General features: G+C 35.8%; 1 protein-coding gene across 1 annotated transcript in view; it reads right to left on the reverse strand.

The window, feature by feature from the left end:
* Positions 1-787: 787 nt before the first annotated feature.
* The window catches only part of ACBD3 (acyl-CoA binding domain containing 3), a 41,303-nt gene continuing 17,589 nt past the window's right edge, over positions 788-24,501 (reverse strand). The window contains exons 2-8 of the mRNA XM_051993413.1: positions 19,883-20,024; positions 19,009-19,149; positions 14,158-14,316; positions 12,408-12,582; positions 7,552-7,738; positions 6,223-6,507; positions 788-3,238 (exon numbers count right to left, since the gene is read on the reverse strand). Of these exons, the coding sequence (XP_051849373.1) occupies positions 3,033-3,238; positions 6,223-6,507; positions 7,552-7,738; positions 12,408-12,582; positions 14,158-14,316; positions 19,009-19,149; positions 19,883-20,024 (1,295 nt within the window). The 3' untranslated portion in view covers positions 788-3,032. The remainder of the gene's footprint in view (positions 3,239-6,222; positions 6,508-7,551; positions 7,739-12,407; positions 12,583-14,157; positions 14,317-19,008; positions 19,150-19,882; positions 20,025-24,501) is intronic.

The raw sequence follows: 24,501 nt of genomic DNA on the forward strand, positions 1-24,501 counted from the left end.
CAGAAGTGAATGCAAGGGATAATGCTGTAAAAAATTACCCTGGCATGAGTTCTGTCAATAAAAAGTTATTAAAAAAAAAAAAAGAAAAAAAATTATGTAACAGAGTGACTGTTCCCACTTGTTCTGCTTCTGACAGATAAGCTCTCTCCTCCTTACTCAATTCCAATTCTTAAGTAGCTCATATCTCTTTGATGATCAAGTTCTTCTGGAAGATGAGTAACTAACTTCCAGTCCTCTGAGACTACACTGGGTGCCTGGTTCTAACAATGGTGTTACTCTTACATACAGTTAAGAGGCTGACACAATAGGTATGTTTACTATTGCATTACAAATAATTCTTAAGTTTTTTCTTAGGTTCCAAGACAAAAGAATTGTCTGTCTCATAAAACAGCAGCTACCATCAAGTCCTCTATAAATATCAAACCAATGGTCTCAATGAGTCCCTGTGCTGGCTGCATGGTGCCAACCTAATCATTTTATTTTGCTGAAACTCCAGGTAACAAATGGAAGTAGGTTAAGATATCCAAGTATCTCTTAAAAAAAAAAAAAAAAAACTTTACTCTGCAATCACTAGAAGCAAGTGAGGCTGATTTTAAATAGGTCAATTTCTGGCATTCCAGATCACTCCAATAAGGTGTGACTCCACTGCTTCTCAAACATCAACTTCCAGAATCAGATGGCTGGCTGCCCCATTTCATGTTCTATTTCAGAATATTCTTCATATGTCTCAAGTAACATTTTGTGCACACAATTGTGAGGGAAGAAAAAATTGTTTTAGAACAAGATGTTGAATAAACAAAGGCAGTGCTTTTAATCAATAAGTTTGAAAAAAATCCATTTGAACACACAAGCATAATTTACAGCAGAAAGAGAAGTTGGTCAGAAAAGAGATTATTTTTGTGTGTTGTTCTTTTAAAAAACTAGGTAGGCCTTCTTAAAAACAGAAAAGGCCCTTTATTACATTTCTTTTTGTCATACCTGAATAGGGAAATACAGTACTAATACTTCCAAAAACAACCATATCTTTAAAAAAAAAAAAAAAAAGTCAAGCAGTTAGAAGTAAATGTATTTTAATTGATTAAATATATTATTTTAAAGTATTTCTGAAATTGCATTTGTACTGTTCTAATCAACAGCCAAAGGGAATAAAAAAAAGTTTAGAACCAAAAAATTTTGCTTAGAACACTTCATGAACTGTTGCCATTTAAAATGATATATGCTGCTCCCAAGAACAATATCTTCTATGAGTGAAATAACCTCAATGTAGACAAGGTCAAAATCTGTAACCATATCCTAGAAGAAATATATTAATGTCTGTTTTTTTTAAATGTTTATTTTACATTTTTTAATACAGATTTTTTTTCTCATTAAAAAAAAAAAAAAAAAAAGCAAGGAACTGTCTAACCCAACAGTTTTACATTCTGTATGTACAAGAGAGCAGACTGCCTTAAAAATGTTCTGGGTGTAACAGCACTGATAGCCAAAAGCTGGTACTACGTTTCTGAACCAAATACAAAACCTCCAAATTAAGCACTGTGCAGCTACGTAGGAGAAAAAAACCCAGTCTGTGAATGAGAGAAAAAGTTAGAAATATATAGGGGTGTGTGTGTGTACACACACACACACACACACACACACACACACACACAAAACCAAGGATCAAACAGAAACAAACCCAATACACAAAACTCAAGTGTCCCCATTAGGTGGTGAATTGTGTGGAAATCCTTCTTCAAGAAGTGATTTGTGATTTTTAAAAAATCCATATATTTTAATAACATACATTAACAATGTTAAATGTATATTAACATCTGTCTATATTACATTCCTCCAAGGCTCCCTATACTGGCCAATTAATTTTCACAAATAAGGGCCAGACAAATCCATATTTGTTTGAACTGAATGAAGAGAACCACAAGATGCTCCAACATCATCCATGACAAGACAATGAAGATTAAAGGCAGAAGACTTTAAAATTTAGGTATGTGATGGGCCATTTCAACTTTCCATAGTACTTAATTCTAAAGTAAAATTACATAGGATTAGTGCACAAGTGATACCAAATGAGAAAATGGAGTGGCAGTGATTTATCAGTGCAACATGAATCCCCACACACTGAATTATACTAAAGTGATTTAAATTATTTTAATGCCCCAGGTGCCAATTTGCATTTATAAAACACAAAGCAAGGTTACTAAATTGGGTAGAAAACTAGGTTTGATATTTGACATAAAAAGCCAATCAAGCCAATAATTTATTAACTTCGTTTTGCTACGATAGTCAATCTGAGACAAATGGGAGGCTGGTCAGCTGAGACATTTTACTTACTACCACTACTTATATTGGTACTATACATACAGTTCATTCATCATCCTGGTTTTAATAAATTCAAGCATCCAGTTCTTCCAGAGAATCCTTTATATTACCTTGGATTAATCAAAAATAAAGTCTATCTGTCTAAGTCTTGCCATTTGGGGCTATCAGAACACAACCAAAGCAAGATAACTCATCTTAAAAATTGCTTTAGATAACAATTTGAATTTTTAATTGTACCAAAAAACCAGGATGTTTCAAAACATAGCTATAGTCCATTAACAGAGGGACTTCAAATTAAAAGGCAATTCAAATTGTTCGCAATCACAAAGCACATGGAGCAGTCAACAGTCTACTAACCATCAACTAAAGAAGGTTCACACTGGGGCATTTCACTTAGTAGGGTTTGAGGGACTTAACATAAGTTAACTCACTTAATTTAACTTAAGCACCATCCATCAGTGACTCTCTTGGTTAACCCTTAAGTGCTGGATGAGTCTGGAGATCCCTTTTCAACACCAAAGAATTCTTGTAATAATGAAAAGGAGTCTTGGGGGAGTGGGGAGGATAATTTTGACTCTCAAGAGTTCACAGACTGTCAGACCAAAACCAAATGGGGTAAACACTGACACTAATGCTCTGTAATGTTAGAAGAGATTCCCAAATAAAAGGACATCTTCTGCCCAGCCCAAGCCTCAAATAACATTGTAACACCACCTTTATCTAGTATAATAGACTCTGTAGTAGACTACTTTTGATCTCCATAAAGAATATGAGTTGTCGAATTTAAGGAGATAGACTCCTTTCCCTGGGTACTGATGGCTGCCAGCATATACTTCCTCATGACAGTCTCGTCGATATACTGGTACAATTTCATCTAGCTGAGGTTTGTTGGACTTCCTTTTGGCTTTTTCTTCACTGTTTTCTGTTTAAAAAAAAAATAAAGATAGAAAAATCATCACCAGTTTAAGAAAATCATACCACTTCGAATAATTACTACTGTGGATTCTCAGAACAGTTATATTTTCCCTCATTCCATAAAAGAACTGTGGAACATGGCAGCACAATTGTACAGCTCCTGTGTTTTCATGATTCTTACCTCTTTACCCTAGTCTAATCTCCTTAAATAAAAGAAAATAAAAGCACTGAGGTTAGCAACTCTGGGAAAAAGCACTTTGGTTGTTTGGATCTCAGTTTTCCCCTTGATCAAAGAAGGGAGAGAGAAGGGAGCCTGGGGGGCTGCAGATCTAATGTCAGGGAGGACATTCCAATCAGATATTTGAGCCATGAACACAGGTGGAATCATGACACTGCTGAAACAATTCAAATCTTGGCATAGATACTTAGCTAGCTTGAGACCTGGACAAGTCACAATTTCTCTGTGCCTCAGTTTCCTGCCTTCTGGGATTGCTGAGAATATAAAATCATATTTGTAACAAGTTGTATAAACCTTTTAAGTGCTAAATAAATGTTAAACACTATTAAAATGATGGGGAGAGGGGAATCATCAAGTTGCCTAAGGAGGGATAAACAGGCCCCGGTAGAACATGGAACAGGTCAAGGCTACTATATCGATCAGTAGTGGACCTGGGCCCCTCAACTTGCAGGCAAGAGGGTTAGACTAATTGATTCCTAAAGGTTCTCCCAGCACCTATTAACTTAATGTATATTTCCTAGAAGAATAAAGGAACGTGAAATTACAGGGCAATCGTTTTCTATAGTACCAATATAAAACAAATTTTTAAACTGGTACATCCAAAAAACATCAAATTTGCTTTACTGCAGGAAAACAAAACAACCTTAAAATGGGCTCATTTGCAGATGAGAAATTTTCCATTTTCCTGTATATAAGAGACAGACTGACAAATGAAGGTCACTATGTACCATCATACAAGGTAAGAAAAAGACGATTAAATCAGTTAAAAACAAAAACAAAAAAAACCCTGTTCGGAAAGTACAAAGTAATACAGGAGAATGATCCTCTGGCCTTAAATATATATATATATTTTTTGGAAGCAGCACCTCTTCACCACACTCATCCTATCTTTCAAGCCTGTTTGAAAAGCTCTTGGGTTAAAGTCAATTTTTAAAAATCTTCTTTAAATGTATACCACGGAGGAAAGAATTTAGTGATTTTTTTGTCCTTTTGTATGTATGTATAGAGAGCGGAACTTTGGAGAAGTATACTTGAAAGAATTATACTTGGAACAAGGTGTTAACTCAGTGATTGATGAGATAATAGTTTTCTAGTTCACATTATCTAGTATGATATAAGGATATAATCACTCTAGGTTGGCTTATACTCAGGATACTGTAATGATGTAATTGTAATAGGTATTTAAACTGGAGACAAAGTCAGACCGGGAGGGAGAGGGAGACTGGTTGAGACTGCAGACTATCAAACTGCTGGAGGAGACTGGGTCAGACTATGACAGACACAGACTGTGTAAAAGACAATAAAGAGTTTGGACTCTATTCTTGTCCATTCTCATGTCCTGCTGAGATCAAGGCCCTTCTGGAGGACCTCCCAGAAAATTAGCCCGAAAATTACATGTATATATGTGTGTATACAGATGCATGTATGTATGTATATAGGTGTGTGTGTGTGTATGCATGTGCCCAGATTATAAGGAGTGAAAATCCATCACCATGATATGGACAATTTCATCCACAAATTATTAAGCTGTTATTTTAAGGGTAGTTTTTTTGCAAAGGACTTTATGATCGTGCATATGGCAAATGATGTGAAGTGAAAAGAGAGCCAGCATGGAGTAATGTGACTAGCACTGGACTTAAGACTCAGGGGACCTAAATTTTAATCCCAATTGTTATTTAATACCCATATGACTCCAAAATCCAGGAATTTTACTCCTCTGCAGAAACAGGGAGAGTGGCCTATGATAATTTCTAATGGTCCCCTTCAACAGCAAATCCTAGGATTCTGTGGCGAATACCTTAAATATTCTCTATTCTCTCATGAGGCTAAAAGAATAAGTATCTTACTTGTTAAATATTTCAACTTTGTCTAAAGAATTGTTTTTTAATATTCTATGGAAATGTTAACCAACTCAGTGAACAGGTTTTAGTCATCAAATGTTAAAAGGAAGCAAAAATGGTTTAACACTAAAAACATTAAAATGTGGTTGCCATTCAAATGGGCAAACACTAATACGCTATGTGGTATCCAGAAATGTGTAGCTCTGGGTTTTTCTGGGAAAAGGGAAGTGATAAAACTATTACTTAGCAATACAGACACAGAATGCTGACTAAAGAATCTACTACACATGCTGTCTTCATGGTTCCTCTGGCAACTCTATTTGCACAAGTTGCAATCTTCAGATCTCTTCTGCCTTTCCCCACTGCTCCACTACTCTTCATTCACTCCCAAGGCTTCCCTTTCCTCTACAGATGATTCCTGCATACTAATCTCCAGAAGAGAATTCAAGGCTGAGAATAACACTGAGCATAAAGCTCCCGAGGATGTCTCTGTTAGGACCTAGCAGTGGCACCTGCAGCTCGGCACAGGCTCACCCTCTTACTCCCCGCTGTCTACCACCCTTCACGCTGGTGCCACATTAACCTGATAAGCACACACCTCGGATGATGTCACTCTCATGCACAAAATCTTTCAATGGGTCCCCAATGCCTAAGTAATAACTGGCATTCTAGGTGTGCCACAAGAGCTTTCACTCTAGCTTTTTAGTCTGCATGACCCCTGCTTCTCCCCTCCCCCCACCTTGGTTCTCTGCTCAGAACCTCTTCTACCTGGAACACCATCCCCACCCAAACCCTCCACCAACCTCTGCCAGTCAACACCTATCTCTAATGCCATGTCTCTTTCTGTCATTTCTGCCAAAAAGTTTTATAACATCTGTATTTTTAAGTATGGTTATGAAAAAGTTGCTCTACCTTCATCATCTTCGTCATCATCACTGGATTCACTGACATGCACACTGACGTTAGTATTAGGAGATTCTGTCCATTCAAAAAATACCCCAAACCCAATGTCATAATTGTCTGTTGCAAACTCCCAAAAGAGGTAAGAGCCCTCCTCGTGGGTCGGTACTCGAACAGTAACTACTTCTCCTCTGCCGACTGTGATCACTGAATCTGCATCCTGTCGAATCTTCTCTTTAAAGTCTCTGATCTGAGGTCTCGTCCACATGGAAGGTGCGGCTATTACAGGAACAGAGTCTAGCAACAAGAGGACTCAAAAGTTAAAACAAGCCTACCATCTGTATTTAAATGACAACATGTGTTAAATATCATTTATGTAATATTACTTTAATATTTCTGATTTACCAACCTAGTGATAAGGTTCAGGGGCTACTTCTCTGGATTTATGAACAAAGCAAAAAACTCCATGGAACTGTCTTTTGCAGGCCCAACATATATGATAGTATCTCAATATTATGGGGATATAAGAGAAATTATGCAATATCTCAATTCTCATCAATTCTTCCTCGTCAAATACAATTCAAAACTTTATTTATACCTATTTTTATATCTGACTTGTAAAGTGTGCTTCAGCAATAATGTTTCCATAGTAATTCATAGTCTCATAAATAAATGAAGGAGCACTTTAACACAGCAAGAAAAGAAATCTATCTCTACAAGTTCTAGAAACACTTCAAGAAGGTAAAACAAACAAATCTCAGAAGAAACCTAACTTAAAACTTCTTAGAGACTGAAGTGAATGGGAGAACAATGGATACTAAGAAGCAGACATATGTCCTGGAATGCTAGACAGGCTTTTTATATTTAATTACAGAGATTTTACCCAAAATTTCCCTTTTGAAGATACTGATAGCTCCATCTCTAAGGTTCCTTCTGATGCTACTTTCTATGAAATGTTCCAGAGAGAAGCCACAAAGTATGGTTTAGTTCTTTGAATTATAACTGCTACTCTCATTCCTGCTGGTGCCATCATTCAAGACAGATATAGGCCTAGTAAGAAATGTCTACCACATAATGTAATATTTTTACTTTTAAATCTCCTAGATAAATAACAGGATCAAGAGCACATACAAAAGATTAATACTCAATAATTTATTTCACAACTCTAGAACTAGGTCTACAAGATGTATCTTTAGTTTATAAATGCAAAAAATGCTGCTTGATTGACAATTGTTAATGCTCTCACGAAAAATATTCAATTGTGCTCAACTCACCCCCTGGGATTTCTCATTTTTACAGTCTTCAATAGAAAGGCAAATATATACAAATTCCTAATAATACCTTTTGGTCCATTCTCTAGGACTTCTTCTGAAATTTCTGGTTCCAGTTCTTTTGCAGAGTTTTCTGGGTGAGGTTTGGCCTGTCCATTAACAGAGAGCATTTCACCAGATGTGGCTGCATTCACCTTTGATGCTGCAGGCAAAGACGCTCCAGTTGTTGCTGCTTCTTGCTGTTTCTGTAATGCTGCCTACAATTCAAGAAAAACAGAAAATGTACTGAATATGAAGAATGACTATTTTAGAATACGATGTTGTCCTTTCAGCAAAAAGGGGAATATGTGGAAAAACTTGAAATAGTTATGTGTTTTGAAATCACCTGAACCAAAATAGTTAGCAGAGACTACATAATATACCTTACTGATGTGAACTGCTTGAGCCTACTAACAACTGCACACTTGGGGAATGGATTGCTTCAAAATGGCTTTTTTTTTCCCCAGGAGGCAAAATTCTATCTAAGCAAAATAATTATTACTATGTTACGCTTGAAAAGAATGCTAGTTCCACACCCCAAAAAAGCACATAAAACAATGTTATCAACTACATGTCAGGAAATTTTTTCAAACTAAATCTTTTATTGCTATTGATGATGACTATATTATTCCACATTAATGAAAACTGCCACCATTTAATAAATAAGGGATATTCAAAAAAATGCCAGTTCTCGAAATAATTTGTTTTATTTTTAGAGAAAAAGAAAATTTTAAATCGCAACTGAAAGTATCAAGAAAGTTTAGTATTCATGGAATACTAATATCATAGATTTAGAGTTTGAAGAAATCATGGAAGCTACTAAATCCAATCCTCTCATTTCACAAATTAATCAAGTAAAACATAAAGAGCTGAAGTGATTTACCCAGAGTCACGAAGCTAGTGAGTGTTTGAGGCAGGATTTGAACACAAGCCTTGCTGACTCCAAGTCAATGTTCTATCCATTACACAATACTATTTACAGACTGTATACTATTTTCAAAGAGTCAGAAATTAAAAAGGGAGACAGATGAACAATAGCTTTTGAATTCAGTTTCATAAGGAAAAGAATTTCAGAGATCTACTCTAACCCCTCATTTTATTTTTTATTTAAATTTTATTTTCACAAAGATCTGACTTCTCTCTCTTCCCCCTTATCCTCCTTCATTGGAGAAGTGGGATAAATAAAATTCCTATTACAAGTCAAGCAAAACAAAATTTTCTCACTGGCCAAAACCAAAAAAAGGTCTCAATCTGTACTGAGTCTATCACATCTCTAACTGGAGATACAGGGCACACTTCATCAGGAGTCCTCTAGAATCATGGTTGACGATCACGATTAGACTTTACTGTTGTCCTCTTCATCCCTTCTTACAACACAACCACACTCACAGGCTATGATTTCTTCAATCAATCCCCAAATGATGGGCACGCTATCAATTTCCAACTTTTTGCCACCAAAAAAAAAAGAGCTATTACAAATATTTTGGTACATATCTAACCTCTCCCCATATAAGGAAACTGAAGCTCAGTTAAGTGACTTTCTTCAAATGACTTACCAGGAGTTTACCAGTGTTTTCTAATATAACCCATAGCATTATCCTCCAAGATTCTGTGGTGTTTTTTTTTTTCATACATTCAGCATGCCTTGACACTTATTAAATTGAGAAACTATTTACAAAAATGTATGCCAGCATGAGCTGTAATTTTTTTTAAAAAGTCTTTTGTAGCATAAGATAATGGAAGGATCATGCAACTTAAAATTAAAGAGCAATAGCAAGGAAATGACTGTTTCTGATACTTTTTAGTGAGTCACAGAAATTTGAAAGGACTCTTAGAGGTCAATTTAGTCTAACCTATATCTGAACAAAGCCAACTTTCCTCAAATGTAAAATGGAGATGATAATCACCAATACCTACCTCACACAAATGTTGAGAGGATCAAATGAGATAATGTATGTAAAGCAACACAGACGCAGACACAGAAACACACAAAGGATGGAAATGATAAATGAAAGAAAACTGCTCATGAAATATTTTTTCTCATATAGCCATTAAAGTGTGTATATAAACATAATCATTTCAGCTATAACACTTGTTTGAAAATGTAAATTTGTTCCAGTGCAACTAATGTATTAATGGATGAACGGAGCATATTGCAAATTTTGAATTTGCTTTTATAAAATTTCCTCTACAATAAAAAGTGAGAATGCAAAAAAGACTGTACTACTTAACAATTACTACAAAACTGTAACTTTTTCAAACAATACCCATTATCAAATGGAAATGTCAGATTTTTTTCAAGTTAAAATTCCAGATTTATGTACATCTTCTGACACAACAGGAACTGTAGACGAAAGAGGGTTGGTACACAACCCTTTTCTTTCTGCCAAGCTTTGACCCTAAGGCCTGGAGTTAAAAGAGTCCTGTCCAAGTTGCTTAAGCAGCCTGGATCAAGGGCTATAGATGCAGTCACTATTGTAGCATTGATGCATTTCTCCAAATTAAACATATGTTATTAAGTTATTAGGTTCCTATTTTTTTAATATGTTATTGACCAAATATTTATATCCCAAATCCTATTTCTCTCACAAGCCCTGTGGCTTTTATTGCATGATGTTGCATACAGCCAGGTGGTTTTTGGGGAATACATATATGATGTCAAGGACTATTTGCATAATACTTCAAAAATACAATTTGGAACTGAAATGAATTTTCATTTTGCACCCACCACTTTTCAAGAGAAACTTGTGGATGTGGCTTTTCACAGACATCAAAGATGTGAGTCATAAACAAAACTATGTTTCTGATACAGCATATGATTTTATAATGACTCAACATGCTAGATTACTTCATGCTGTCCTCTATATTCTTGGTGACAGTTCTTAAATATAATGGAAATAAAAAAATTCACAAATTCTGTGTTCTAAAAAATAAGTTATACATTAATTTACTTTGGAAACCTATTTCTATGGAGTGACTTATGTTATTTTAAAAATGGGAGAAATATAGCTTCTCTTACTTCACTCAGATTTTTTGCTCTTAAGTCCTCTGTCACAGCTAAATAAATAAAAACAGCCTGTAAATGAAAGGATTGTAAGATAATGCCTCTCAGGGCTAGTAGGAGCTGTCAAGAATCTGATCCCACATGTAGCCTTCTTAAAAACCAAGAGCAATTTCATTAAAAAGCCCCAGGGCTGAGGTTTTACTTTATCCCTCTAATCTTGATAAGTATGAGGAAAGGGAAGGTTCTATTACCACTCTCTGGGAGACTGTGAAACTGAGGCAGAGGGGATCATTTGAAGTTCAAATGAGCTGCTTAAGTTCCTAGAGATTCTGACAGAATCCCGCTGGCCTCCTAGTCTGGTGTTTGCCTAAGGGTAGAACTACTCTGAGGATACACTATGCAGAATGTTCCAGGAGTTCTGCCTTATGATCTAACCACAACTAGCAAGTCAGAGGGGCCTCCCAGCCCACGTCAAGGTCAAGTCAGGACCCTCTGGCAGTATCATTCACACTTACAACCATGAAGGGGGAAAAACAATTTCTGCTTTCAGTCCAAGTCAGCGCTGTAACTTTGAAGGAGATGCAGGATCAGAAGAGTCTATATTTGCAAGAGCCCTTGGAACACAGATTTTAACCTTTCTCACTCAAAAAAGGAAGCCCCAGGTGAAAACCAGAGGCAGCCTGGCATAATGGATAGGTAAGGGGTCTTGCTTCAGATCCTCTCTTAGACACCAAAGAGCTGGGTGACTCCTGGTAAGTCATTTGCCCTCTTCATATTGTCATAATTGTCTTAAGACATTGCCCAGCTTCAACATCCTCATCTGTAAAACTGGAATAATAACACCTACTTCATAAGGTTGTTTTGATGATTAAATGAAATAATGTTTACCAAGCTCTGTAAACTTTAAAGTACTATATAAATGTTAAATAGTTATTTAATGATTGGTCTAAAAATAGACAGGGAATAAACAGCAAAGCCAGATCCTCTCACTCCTGCCCTATGACATTTTTTCCATCTTATCACATAGGTTGCCTTGACTGGTGGGGAAATTCAGGTTTGTCTAGCTCCTGGGGGTTCTCTGGTCTAGGGGAGATCCAAAAGCTCATCCACACTCTGGTGCTTCAGACAACAAAATTTGCTGGCATTTCTGTATCAACATACACTGTCATTTTTTCCCAGGTTTCCCAGCTTCTGGAAGCACTCTGCTATTAGTCTACACTCATTTTTAAAAACTATCAGAGAATAATGCCTCAAGTAGAATTTGTTTTATAACTGTCCATGAAATCACATCTACAATCTAACCAAAATGGATCTTTTTTCCTAACGGCAAAACTAAAGCTCTTTTACCTTGGATCACAGTTTAAAGTTCACTAGTATTGCTCTAAAGACAGGGTCTGACCCCATAAATTCACTGACAGTGAGCTCCCGATGAGAAAATGTTCCCTATGGTAGATCAGCACCTTCTCTGCAATCAAGAGTCTTGAAAGAGCTGCCCAGGGCACCAAAGGAGTCAGGGACAAGGAGTCACACTTTCTGGTTATATAAGGAGTCTCCACCCTCTCTATCCTCTCTGTCATTAAAGTTATAATGGACACTTCTATGGTGCTTTCCAGAGATGATCTGTGTTCCTTTCAACAATAAAGGATGTACCATACTCTAGGGATTATCTCCCTTTTACAAACAAGGAAACATAGACTCTGAGGTTAAGCTCACAGAACTAGTAAGAACCAGAGGCTGGAGAGGAACTCAGGTCTCTCCTGATTCCAAGTGAAGAACTTCTCTTACTGCAGCATGGGGTCTCTCAGCTACCAAGTACTAAAAAGAATCTCCATTTCAATCAAACTGAGTACCTTCCCTAACACTGCATTCTGAGTCTATCATACCTGTTGCTGCGAAAGCTGGACTTGATACAACTGCTGCATGTACTGCTGATAATGCTGCTCTTGCAGCTGACGAATGAGAATCTGCTGCTGCTCATAGTTCCCTGGATACTGCTGGGCCGCGTACTGCTGGAACTGCACAGCAGTCTGGGAGTTTAGTGCTGCCATTATCTGTTGCCTAAAAATGTTAAAAATAGACCAGGCTGACTACAAAGGACTGTTTACTATGAAAGGCAAGTCATTATTATATTTTAAATTTTCCAAACCCTTTGAAATGACTAGGCCAGTTATGCTCATTAACATGTGCCTCTGAAGTAAAAGAAATAAGGCACTAAATCTTCAGTTATAATAAACACTTTCTATCAAATTTCAGCTAACTTTTCAAGGAAATATGTCTTGGGAGGTTTCTTTCTTTTTTCAAAAGGGAATGCAATTTTCATGGTGTAAGGAGCTCTTGGTGAAGAACTCCCTCTATCACTAGAGACTGTGCCCTGCTCTGACACTGGCAATCTTTGACAGACTTTGAGAGTTGCCTGGGGAGCCAAGAAGTGAAATGACTTACCCCGGATCACCCAGCCAGGTTGGACCAGAGGCCAGGCTTGACCTCTAGCCTTCCTGCCTCCAAGGCCAACTCTCTAACCATTCACCATATGTTGCCTTTTGTGCGTACTTATATAACACAGAAAGCAGAATGATTCCTTATTAGATAAACATGGTTAGAATTAGCAAGTGAAATCAGTGAAATTTGGGGATTCCATAGGATTCTTAGGTCTACCTTAAAAAGATCACACTTTATTTCATGTAAAACTTTTTACAAAAAAAGGTAAAATTATCTCCCATCTTAGAAATGTCACAGGCCATCTACTCCAATTCCCTTCTGTCCTAGACGAGGAGACTGAGACAGAGAAAGTGATTTGCCCAGGTCACGAAAACAGGAAGTTAACTGAGAGGATTCCAACCAAAATACTTGCTCTTCCCACTATTAAGCAAACAGGGATCTAGAAGGTTTCATCAATAGAGAGCTACATGTAGGTCAAGTCCCCAACACCCACAAGCCACCAGGCCCTGGGGCCCCCAAGGCAGCCACAGGTGCTTGGGAGATAGCATCAGCATCCCCTACTTCCCTCAGGTAAGGGCAGAAATGACTGCCAGTCACAAATAGGATCTCCCCTGGTCCTCTAATCTCCAAGTACTCTTATAATACCAAGGAAAACATCCGTCAAAGCCTTATCTTTCCCCATTACATTTCCCAGTACTTGAAGACCAGGCTCCAGGGGGCAGAGCAGCTGACAGAAAAACTAAGGCTGGGGGTTGGGAATCCCAGCTGTTAGTTCTTGCTTGTGTGACCTTGGGCAAGGCACAATCACCTCTGTCAGCTTGGCAACTTCATCTGCAAAATGGCTTCTTTGAGAGCCAACCTTATGACCCTAGGACAGGATCTCCAGCATCTTTCCATTTCTCCCAGCAATCAGCCAAGTTCACTGCACAAGGCAGGCATTTACTCAATGCTGAATCAAAGTGTCCAGAAGGGTCAGAGGTAAGGGAGGAAAAATCCCACCCATGCCCAGAGATAGTGGTCACTACACTCCTCTCAAGGCCAAGCCTTGAGGGAGAAGGCTCTTTTTTGATCATTAAGTTATCACTGGTACAAATTGCCAACAAGCTATAAGAATTCGCACTGCTTCAAAGCACAGGATGAAGAGCAAGGCTCCGATGACTAACTTGGCAAGTCATTTTCAGGGAGGAGGCTTACTTCTGCTGTTCCAGCCGCAGTTTCTCCTCCTCTATTCGCCTCCTTTCTTCTGCTTCCCTTTTCAACCTTTCAGATTCTTCTTGAATACGTTTTTCTTCCTCCCTTTGCAAACGTTCTTTTTCTTCCTTTTCCCGACGTCTTTGCTCCTCTTCTTCCTTTCTATAAGTGTTTAAAAAAAAAAAAAAGAATGAGTATATTAAAATGAAACTCTCCTCTTCTTTTTTAAAAGAGAGAACTGAGATTTCAGGTTCTATAATTTTGAAGGTAGTTTTGTACAGCTATTATAATATTAGGCAATATGTTTCTGGTAAATTTAAACATAAGAATAGAAAAACTAGTAAGAGAAGATATTTAGCTTCAGGTATTACTATAGTCAACAAGTCAACTGATAAAACAAACACCATCATCATAATCATTATAGCATTCAATTAGTGCTTCTAGGTTTGCAAAGAACTTTACATAACTCAATTGACCCTCACAATAGTCCTTTGAGACAGATGTTAGATTTAATAAAGAAAAAGTTTATGCATTGTTGGTGAATCGTGAAATGACCCAGTCATTCTGGAAAGCAATTTGGAATTATGCATAAAGGGATATCAAACTGCATACCCTTTGATCCAGCAGTGTTCTACTGAGTTTGTATTCCAAAAATAATAATAATCAAAAAAGAGGGAAAGGATTCACATGTGCAAAAATGTTGCAGCTCTTTTTGTGGTGGCAAAGAATTGAAAATGAGTGAATGCTCATCATCTAGGGAATGGCTGAATAAGTTATGGTACATGAAAATAATAGAATGTTATTGTTCTATAAAAAATGATGAACAGGCTGATTATAGAAAGGCCTAGAAAGATTTAAACAAATTGATGCTGAGCAGAACAAACAGAACCAAGAATACATTGTACATAGTAACAGCAAGAATGTACAATGATCAACTACGACAGACCTGGTTCTTCTCAGTGTTCAATGATCCAAGGCAATCCCAATAAACTTGGGATGGAAAATGCTATCTGCATCCAGAGAGAAATGTGGAAACTGAATGTAAATCCACACATACTATATTCACTTTCTTTTTTTTTTCCTCTTGTGGTTTTTTTCCTTTTCTGATTTTTCTCTCCCAACATAATTTGTATGGAAATGTTAAAAATGAATGTACATATGACCAAAAAGTGTTTTTTATTTTACCATGTAAAGTTTATACAATGAATTACTTCATATCAAAATGCAATTATGTATATTTGTAAAGCTCTTATAACAGCACCTTATTTGCCCCAAGCAATGAGCTATACTGCATAAGTTATAAGTTAGTTTTTACAGATATTTTTTATTTTCACAAGTGCTAAAACTTTTTTTATTTTTAACTATATGAGATTAAGATCTAAAATGTATTATAATCTCCTCTGGTATTTCAATACATACTATACTGGTTTAATTAGTTGATTTTTATTTAAGCTAATCTTGGTGACTGATCAGTGACTTGGGGCCTCATTAATTAGAAGCGTGGCCCTGGACAAATTACTGGACCTCTTTCAGACGAAGTTTTCTTAATTTGTAAAAGGAAGATGATAATTAGCAATTACCTAAGGAATTCTGCCGACATCAAACATAATGAAGCATATAAAGCAGTTTGCAAACCTTAAAAGTGCTATAAAAATAAATTATTATTACTATAAATCTCAATCACTGCAAGGCAAAAGAGAACTGGATTTGAAGTAAAAAAAACCTGTGCTCTGTTTTATTTTTTTCTCTTCAATTTTTCCCTTTGTGATCTCATCAGCATATTCTACATGAATCCTATATCTATAACCCAAGTCCTAAAATGTTTCTCTGCATTACACAGCCATCTCTGTGATTTTAGGCTTCTGGACCTCTGAAATTCCTTTTGTGTCTAAATCTGTCATCCTATCATCTTGGATTTATAAAGGATATAAGGCTATCTTGCCCCATCCTGAATGATCTCAGACTTTCACTCCTTAAAGTTGTGCAGGAATTTATCTTGTCAGGCCTGACCCTTGCTTCTAGTGTCCTTTCCTCTTGAGAGCTCTGTCTCTTTCCAACTGGCTGTAAAACTAGGTTAATTATACAAAATCACAGTGCCTGGACTAGGAGTCAAAGGGCTCTGCCTGCACATATCTGGATGGAAAAGTCTTCAGAGGTCAGTTAGTCTATTCCCTCATTTTACTGATGACCAAACTCATGTCAGGAGGACTGATAGATTTACCTGTGATCAAAGAGTAGTGAGCCCAAACCTTCTGACCTCAAATTCAATATTGCTTCTTCTGACCATGCTGCCTCCTTCTCTGAGCTTCTGGACTTCTAACTTGGGCCATTCAGTAGCCTCTTTTGCTTAGATTTAGGGTTAGATGTTAGATGGATAACTCAAATTATATATATTACTATCTTTTTATATTATATATGTGTGTATATGCATATATGCACACCACACAAATATATGAATGAGGTATTTTAGCCCAAAAAAGTCTAAATTGAAAAAAATTTCTAATTTTCTGTTATGATTTCTAACTATGTCCTTTTCTCACCACCATCTCACCCTTTAGGAGTTCTAAACAATTCTCTGTCCTCACCCCTGATTTTCAATCTCCCCACTATTCTATATTTTAGTCTATTGGTCTGGTTTCAGACCATTTTAGTGTCACTTCACTCATTGGACACTCACTCTTGTGGTGAAGTAATATACTATCATAATCAACTAGCCCTGAATCTTCTGCCCCAAACCTAACTTCTCTCCACCATTTTCCTTCTTCATTGCTAATCATGAGATGCAAATAGTCATGCATGGAGAAAGTCATTAGGGTTATGACAAATGTATGTCACCTAATCTCCACCAGGCTTTCACTATTAATCTTTCTATTATTCCCTGACTAACTTAATTACATTCTTAAACAGTTCCAATTTCAAACCCTTGCTGATTCTCAAACTTCTACCATCACATCCTTTCTCTCACCCTCTCTAAGCTCTCAGCAGAAGAGCTGGTCTCCTCCTTAAATAAACAGAGGCCATCAATCTAACCTCCTTCTTCTACTTTATCCCATACATTTGCAACTCCATCCTCTCTTTTGCTGGAGTCTCTAATAAATAGGCGGCTTCTCTTCTTACCAAGGTCAATCCCTCCACTCATGTTCTTGAATCCAATCTTCTTCAGGTCATTCCCTTCTTCATCTTCAGTTCAACAAACATTTTAAATATTAAACCTCCCCATAGCCATTGGGTTCCTTCCCTACCACCTGAAGGACTTCCTCCTCCCTAAAAAAATTCACTTAACTTAGCTATCTCCCCAAGCTCTCATCCTATGTCACTTTCCCTTTTCACATTAAGCTTCCAGAAAGGAGCATCTAAATTAATTTCCTTTCACCCTAAACTCTTAAAGTAGTGTATCTGTTTTCTATTCCTACTCTCAACGTCCCTGTGCAAGACCCACTAAGAAATTCATTCCTGCTATACCCAATGGCCTTTACTCAGTCTTTATACGACTTGATCCCTCTGACACTGTTAATTACCCTCCTTTTTGCCCCCCCCCCGCTCTCCCCCTCATATCCCTTCCTCCTGGACACTTCCCCCATCCTTTTTTAGGCTCTTTTGGTTCGTTATCTAATTCTTTATCTTTTCATCATGTATATCATACCCCTCCACTCAACCCCTGCAAAGGCTGTATCCTGTGCTCTCTTTTATTTTTTTCTCTTCAATTTTTCCCTTTGTGGTCTCATCAGCATATTCTACATGAGTCCTAAATCTATAAGCTAAGTCCTAAAATGTTTCTTTGCATTACCAACTACCTATTAGAGATCACCACCCAATGTCAAGAAAGTATATTAAAATCAATATATCTAAAAGAATACTCATATTCCCTTCCCAAATCCAACCTTTCTTCAAACTTCATATTAGTAATCAAACTGATCTGCTAGCTACTTCCTATGTAAAGTAATTTATATTCCGTCTCCATGCCTTTGCCTAAAGTGGCCAGAAGATCAGATCAGAGCTGGAAAGGGCCTCAGAAAGTCAACTAATTCATTTACTTTATAACTGAGAAAAACTATGACACCTAATATCTAGAATGTAACATCTTTACTTCATAGAAGAGCTCAGGAATCACTTTCTATACAAGGCCTTACCTCATTCTCCTATTGTTATTGCTTTTATTTCTTTTTTGCTGAGGCAATTGGGGTTAAGTGCCTTGCCCAGATCACACAGCTAGGAAGTGTTAAGTGTCTGAGGTTAAATTTGAACTCAGGTCATGCTGATTTCAGGGCTGGCACTCTTATTCATTGCGCCACCTAGTTGCCCCACTGCTTTTCTTTCTTAAAATTATCTTATTATTTTTTCTGTATTTTATTTCTTCATGTCATTCAAAAGAACATGAGTTCCCTGAGGTCAGACTTTTTCAATTTTATTTTTATGTCTCTAGCTTTTGAACAAAGTAGGCACTTAATACATTCTTATTTAAGTAGTCCAGGCCTTCAACATTAGCCCAACCAGGTAATATGAATGACTGAACTAGTCTTACTAAATAGAACTTAAATATTTAAGTTTTCATGCATAACCAAAGTAAAATGATCCAAATGAAAGTCTTCACAAGATAAAAAGTTACAATAAAATTATTGAAATGTTACATTAGAAAAAAGAAATTTGTCACCTCTATAGATGAGTAGATAGAATATTTTATACCTATAATTAGGGAAAACTAAAAATTCCAAAACACCAGCTCATTCTGAGAAAAAGAAAACATTGCAACAAGGCAAAATTCTAAGGAAAAAGTTGTCTGATATGAAACCGATGTTCCTTAGAGCAAATCATCAATATACGACTGGAAAAGAACTCTGTGCCCTTAAATTTCACCTTCTTTTTTCTTGTTCTTGCTTCTCTATTTTATGGGATGTGACATATGTTGAAAACAGATAGCAACATCTATTTAGCAGCTTGACGAACTCTAGCATAGCATCCTCTTTAGAAAGATTTCCCAGGGCTGCCCATTCTTTCCTGTAAAATTAAACAACAGCAATCACCATTCCTCCTTAAAGGGAAATTTATTTAATTTAAAAATATAATAATAAAATGAATAATTCCCAACTATCACTAAAATGAAATACTTTATTTTGCCATGAGAACCCCAGCCACCTCCTCAAATAAAATCTTACATCTATTTTCTAAAATAATTTACTATTTACTATTTCTGTTAGATCATTATGCTCACATGACTTAGATACAAAAATATACTTCAAGTATGAAGCTATTTTAATCCAGAGAACTACCATAAGGCATATCTTAAACATCAATTTTTCACAGGCAAAAAAAAAAAAAAAAAGTTACCAGGTTTGAAAAAGTGGATAGAATGTTCAGTGTATTTCCTTTGTCATAAACCTGTTATGCAAATCAGGGTCTGAGAGCTGAATGAGATAACTGACATCAAACAATAATTGTATTTAGTTATTAAAAAGAAAATATTTTTTTAAAGTCTGATCTGTAACTCTTGGTCAAGAAATAGCAAATGAAAACTACAGTTCTCTATTATTACTAACAAAATGAATGATTCTTTCACAATATCTGGCCAAAATATCACTAAGCTGAATATTTGATGACTCCAAAAAATAGAAGTAAAAGTGAATTGACTCTAACACCTAAGTCAATATTCAACATTAAGTCAAATTTCCCTCCTAGTCAGCTTGTCTTGAAGCCCTTTCATTAAATTCCTCAAGCAAGAAATCCATGTTACCTTCTGTCATTCCCCAAGACATCAAAAAATCCAACCTCCGGATAAGTGTCTGGATTACACGGACCCCAAAGAACCTGCTTGTATAGTGCCACAAGTTTTAATTTTTCTTCATAAGTTGGATGAAATGCTTTGCCATCTTTATCTGTAAAAAAAAAAACAAACAAAAAACACACACACATATATGCAAAATATAATTCTAGATTGTAACTACAAAAAAGACAGAGGCAAATGAACAGACAATGAAAAGGGGACATAGAAGTCATTTTTAATAAATAACTGGTTGTTGAAGGTCTGAAGTCTAATTAGTTGACAATATAAGCTTAATTGGTTTTTTAATTGTTTGAAATTCATAATAATTGAGATTTATAATATCCATTATATTATATCCTGCACCAAAATTTCTCTGTAGGAGCCATTCCACAGAATTATTTTATTGTAGCTAATGAAACAGATTTTTCTTTAACTTTAGTAACTAAATACCATAGATGAAATCTAAAATAGTTCCACTAACCTCTACTACTTAAAAACATTCTCTACTACTCCAGAGAGTATTCATAGTTGTGTGGCACTATATGTGGCTAAGACCTATATACTGAAAGTAGTCTATTTGCCAATGCAGCAGCCAACACGTGAAAAAGAACTTGTAAAATTGAGAGGCTTAAATGAGGACTTTAAAACAAAACAGAATTCAAAGATTATTTTCAGCATGAAAAAAATCCTGTTAAATTGAGATGTTTAAATAAGGATTTTAGAACAACAGAATTTAAAGATTATTTTCAAAACACCATTTCTGAATTAAATGAATTAGCATTATATATCAAGAACATATAGAATTCTGTGGAAATATACATAAATAAGGAGGTAGATTAAGACAAAAAGGCAGAAACACATGATAAAATGGTAGGATTATGTACAAGTGGCCTAGTTATAAGGAAGGGATGTGTTCTTGATACAGAGGCAGGATACAGCTATGATATGGTAATCTATTTTCTGAAATTCCCCATTTACTTGACTTTTCAGTTCCACCTTATTTGAAAAGTGGCAGAAGTGATGATATAAACTGTCACATTAGAGGTAATTTCCAACCAGAGAAGAATTGGCTGAAGACGCAGAAAATCATCCTAGTTTAGACCTTTGATAGCAAAGATGGAAATAAAAGACATGCCCAAGCAATATCCTCTGTAAATTTAGGGGAAGCTGATTTCAAAAAGTTCAGAGAAAAGATGGGCATGATTCCTTGACTAGAAATTTTAAAATGACAGGTCAAGGGAGAACACACCTGATAATAATAATAATAATTCTGACTAAATAATAGCAAATTATATTCATAAAAGAAGGAAATTGGATTTTTAAAATGGTTTCATAAAAAACCTTATCCTTTAAGAGGTTATTATTATAAGGTTTTTAAATTTTTAAATTTATTTTTAAGCTAAGGTTTTTTAGACACGTAAAAGACAGGAGCAGAGTTATGTAACCACAAAAGCATAAAGGCCATAAAACTTATGGGGATTAAAAAAAAAAAAAAGACAAGAACAAAAAAGTACTTTAAAAGTCACATCAGGATCTATAGCCACACTTTCTATAGTAATATGAAACTGAAAAGAAAATATGTATCCATCCATTTGTACAATGATTTAAAAGATTTCTATCACATCAACGTATCTGAATATTATTTGTGCCATAAAAAAATGTCTAAAAAGAAATATAGGAAGACTTCTATAAACTGCTACAAAGTGAAATAAGAACCAGGAAAACTATATATATATATATATATATAATGCCTATTATTATACTGTATGTGGAAAGAAAATAAAATCTGAATGATGTGAAATTATAATGATCAAGTTTGATCCCAAATAAGAAAAATGATAATGTATCTCCCACCTCTCTTTTTTGTAGAGTTGTGGATTTAGAAGACTGAATATTTACCAATTTTTTTCCAATATGTTGATTAGTTTGCTTGAAAAATTTTTCCCCTATTTTTTGTTATAAAGGATAATTCTCTGAGAATCTTTAAGAAATCTCAGATATTTATCCTGTAAGATATCTGTTTATAAAGAGATTCAAAATGGAATATGCAGGTAACAAAAACAAAAGATGACAAAAAAATTTTAAAATTTCTTAAAAAGAAAGAAAATAAGTTTAACCTACATCTGTCAAATAAAATTCAGTTTGCCATGGGAGAAAAAAACTACATCAGCACAAAAAAAGGAAAAGATTATTGACTGGGGTAAATGGTAAATGATAATGATTAACAAAGATAAAGTAGAATACTATTTTACTTTCATTCAAGGCATCTCAAAATTCAAAATTCCATTTTTTCCAGTAAGCTCATCCCTCTTCCTAAATTCCTTGTTTCTGCTGAGAACTTCACAGTTCTTCTAATCACTCAGGTTAACACCCTGACATTCCTTAAAGTTAAACTTAAGTAAATTTAAGTTAACTTTATTTAATACATACTTATATTATTAATATATACTTTATATGTGTTGTTTCCCAGATAGAATGTAAGCTTTCTGAGGACATCCCAAAACTATGGACACTGCTTGACATTTATTTCTTCATTAGTACAGAGGGAACTGCCAGTGATGAAATTCTCTACCAAAGCAAGTAGCATGCAATACTTTGCAATTTAAAGTCTCAAAAAGTTGGCAGGAGACAGAGAGCTTAAATAATTTGGCATGGCCACATAGCCAGCACACATGAGAGGCAACACTTAAATCTGTATCTCCCTTGCTCTTAGAAGATATATCCACCATGCTTTTTAGCGCACAGCAGGAGCTTAATAAATGCTTTTATATTGATTGATTTTCAAGAATGATGCTCTGATCAGAAAGACTAAAAGAAACATTTAAAGAACAGCAGAATCAAATACAGGTAAGGAGAATAAGAACACTGAGATGCTTTAAAGGAATTCAAAACACATGGCCAGAATGAATGACACCCCAGGCTACAAAGAAACTGCCAACAGGTCAAAGAGCAGAGAAAAAAAATATATACTGTCAGGCTTCCAAGAGAAAGCAAGGCAAGCAGGGAAAGTGAGCTGGGACAATTTATTTCCTAATCTACAGGCTGGTAAACTTGATCCCAAGCAACATCCTAAAGCATATTAACTGGCTGGCTGATTAAGTACTTAAAAAAAGAATATAGCAATAACTAGGAGGAGGCTGTATGAGTCTACTAAGAAGAACTCATGCCAAATTAGCCAAATTTCCTCCTTATAGGCTTACTGAACTGAAAGATTAAGGAAAAGTTATGGATTTCAACCAAAAGCATTTTAATCTCCGTTTTACATATAAGAAAATTGAGCCTTTAAGTGAGATGAGCAGAACCAGGAGATCATTATACATATGATGATCAATTCTGATGGACATGGCTCTCTTCAACAATGAGATGAACCAAATCAGTTCTATTCGTTTAATAATGAATAGAACCAGCTACACCCAGCGAAAGAACTATGCGAAATGAGTGTAAACTACAACATCGTTTTTCCACTCCATTTTTGTCCGCTTGCATTTTTGATTTCCTTCTCAGCTTACTTTTACCTTATTTTTAAGTCTGATTTTTCTTGTGCAGCAAAATAGCTGTATGGATATGTATACATATATTGTATTTAACATATACTTTAACATATTTAACATGTATTGATCTACCTGCCATCTGGGGGAGAGGGTGGGAGGAAGGAGGGGAAAAGTTGGAACAGAAGGTCTTGCAAAAGTCAATGCTGAAAAATTACCCATGCATATATCTTGTAAATAAAAAGCTACAATAAAAAATTTTTAAAGAAAACTGAGCCTTTATCATATGATAAAGTCTCTCAAGAAATTTCTTAAGAACAAAATGAGGAAATGTGGACCAATATAGGCTAGATGATACTAATTAAACTACCAAAGAGTATTAACAGACTGAACTATATTAACCTGGAAAGGATTTTCAATGGTTTATAGCACAGTTCTATTCTTTACTTATAAACAATTTTTTTCCCCAAAGACTTAGATATATGGGGCAACTAGATGGCGCAGTGGATGGAGGTTCAAGTTTGACCTCAGATGCTTAACAGTCACTAGCTGTGTGAAGCTGGGAAAGTCACTTAACCCCAATGGGGGGTGGGGGGTGGGGGGGTTACAAAACAAAGGATATGGCAAAGGCTTAGACAGCAACACTTAAAAAAGGCAGTGAAGTACTGGGAAAGAAAATATAGGGTTCCAAAAACAATGACAAACTGGAAAAATGTGGGAAATAACTACATTTTTAAGTAGAGATAAACCAAACTTAAATAGGAATGAAAAGTCCTAAATTTTCATATTTTCCTTTTGCCCACCCCACTCCCCCATTCAATTACTTAATCACAGGACAAAGCAAGTTTACAATCAAGTGAGGAAAAAGACTAGGGAATTTAAAACAGGCCATTAACCCAATGTAGCATGTCAACAGTGAAACATGTTGCCAAAAAGGTTAATTTTTGCTTTGGCTGCATTAATGGACACATAAAGACAGCATTCCTTGTATTGGTCAGCTCATATCCAAAATAATGTGTGTTAGTTCTTCAAGTCACATTTCAATAACAACATTAATACTAAAAGTAGATATCAAAGAGTGATTGGATTTTAAGGGGCCAC

The sequence above is a fragment of the Antechinus flavipes genome, chromosome 4 (genome assembly GCF_016432865.1).
Source record: "Antechinus flavipes isolate AdamAnt ecotype Samford, QLD, Australia chromosome 4, AdamAnt_v2, whole genome shotgun sequence".
Lineage (NCBI taxonomy): Eukaryota > Metazoa > Chordata > Mammalia > Dasyuromorphia > Dasyuridae > Antechinus > Antechinus flavipes.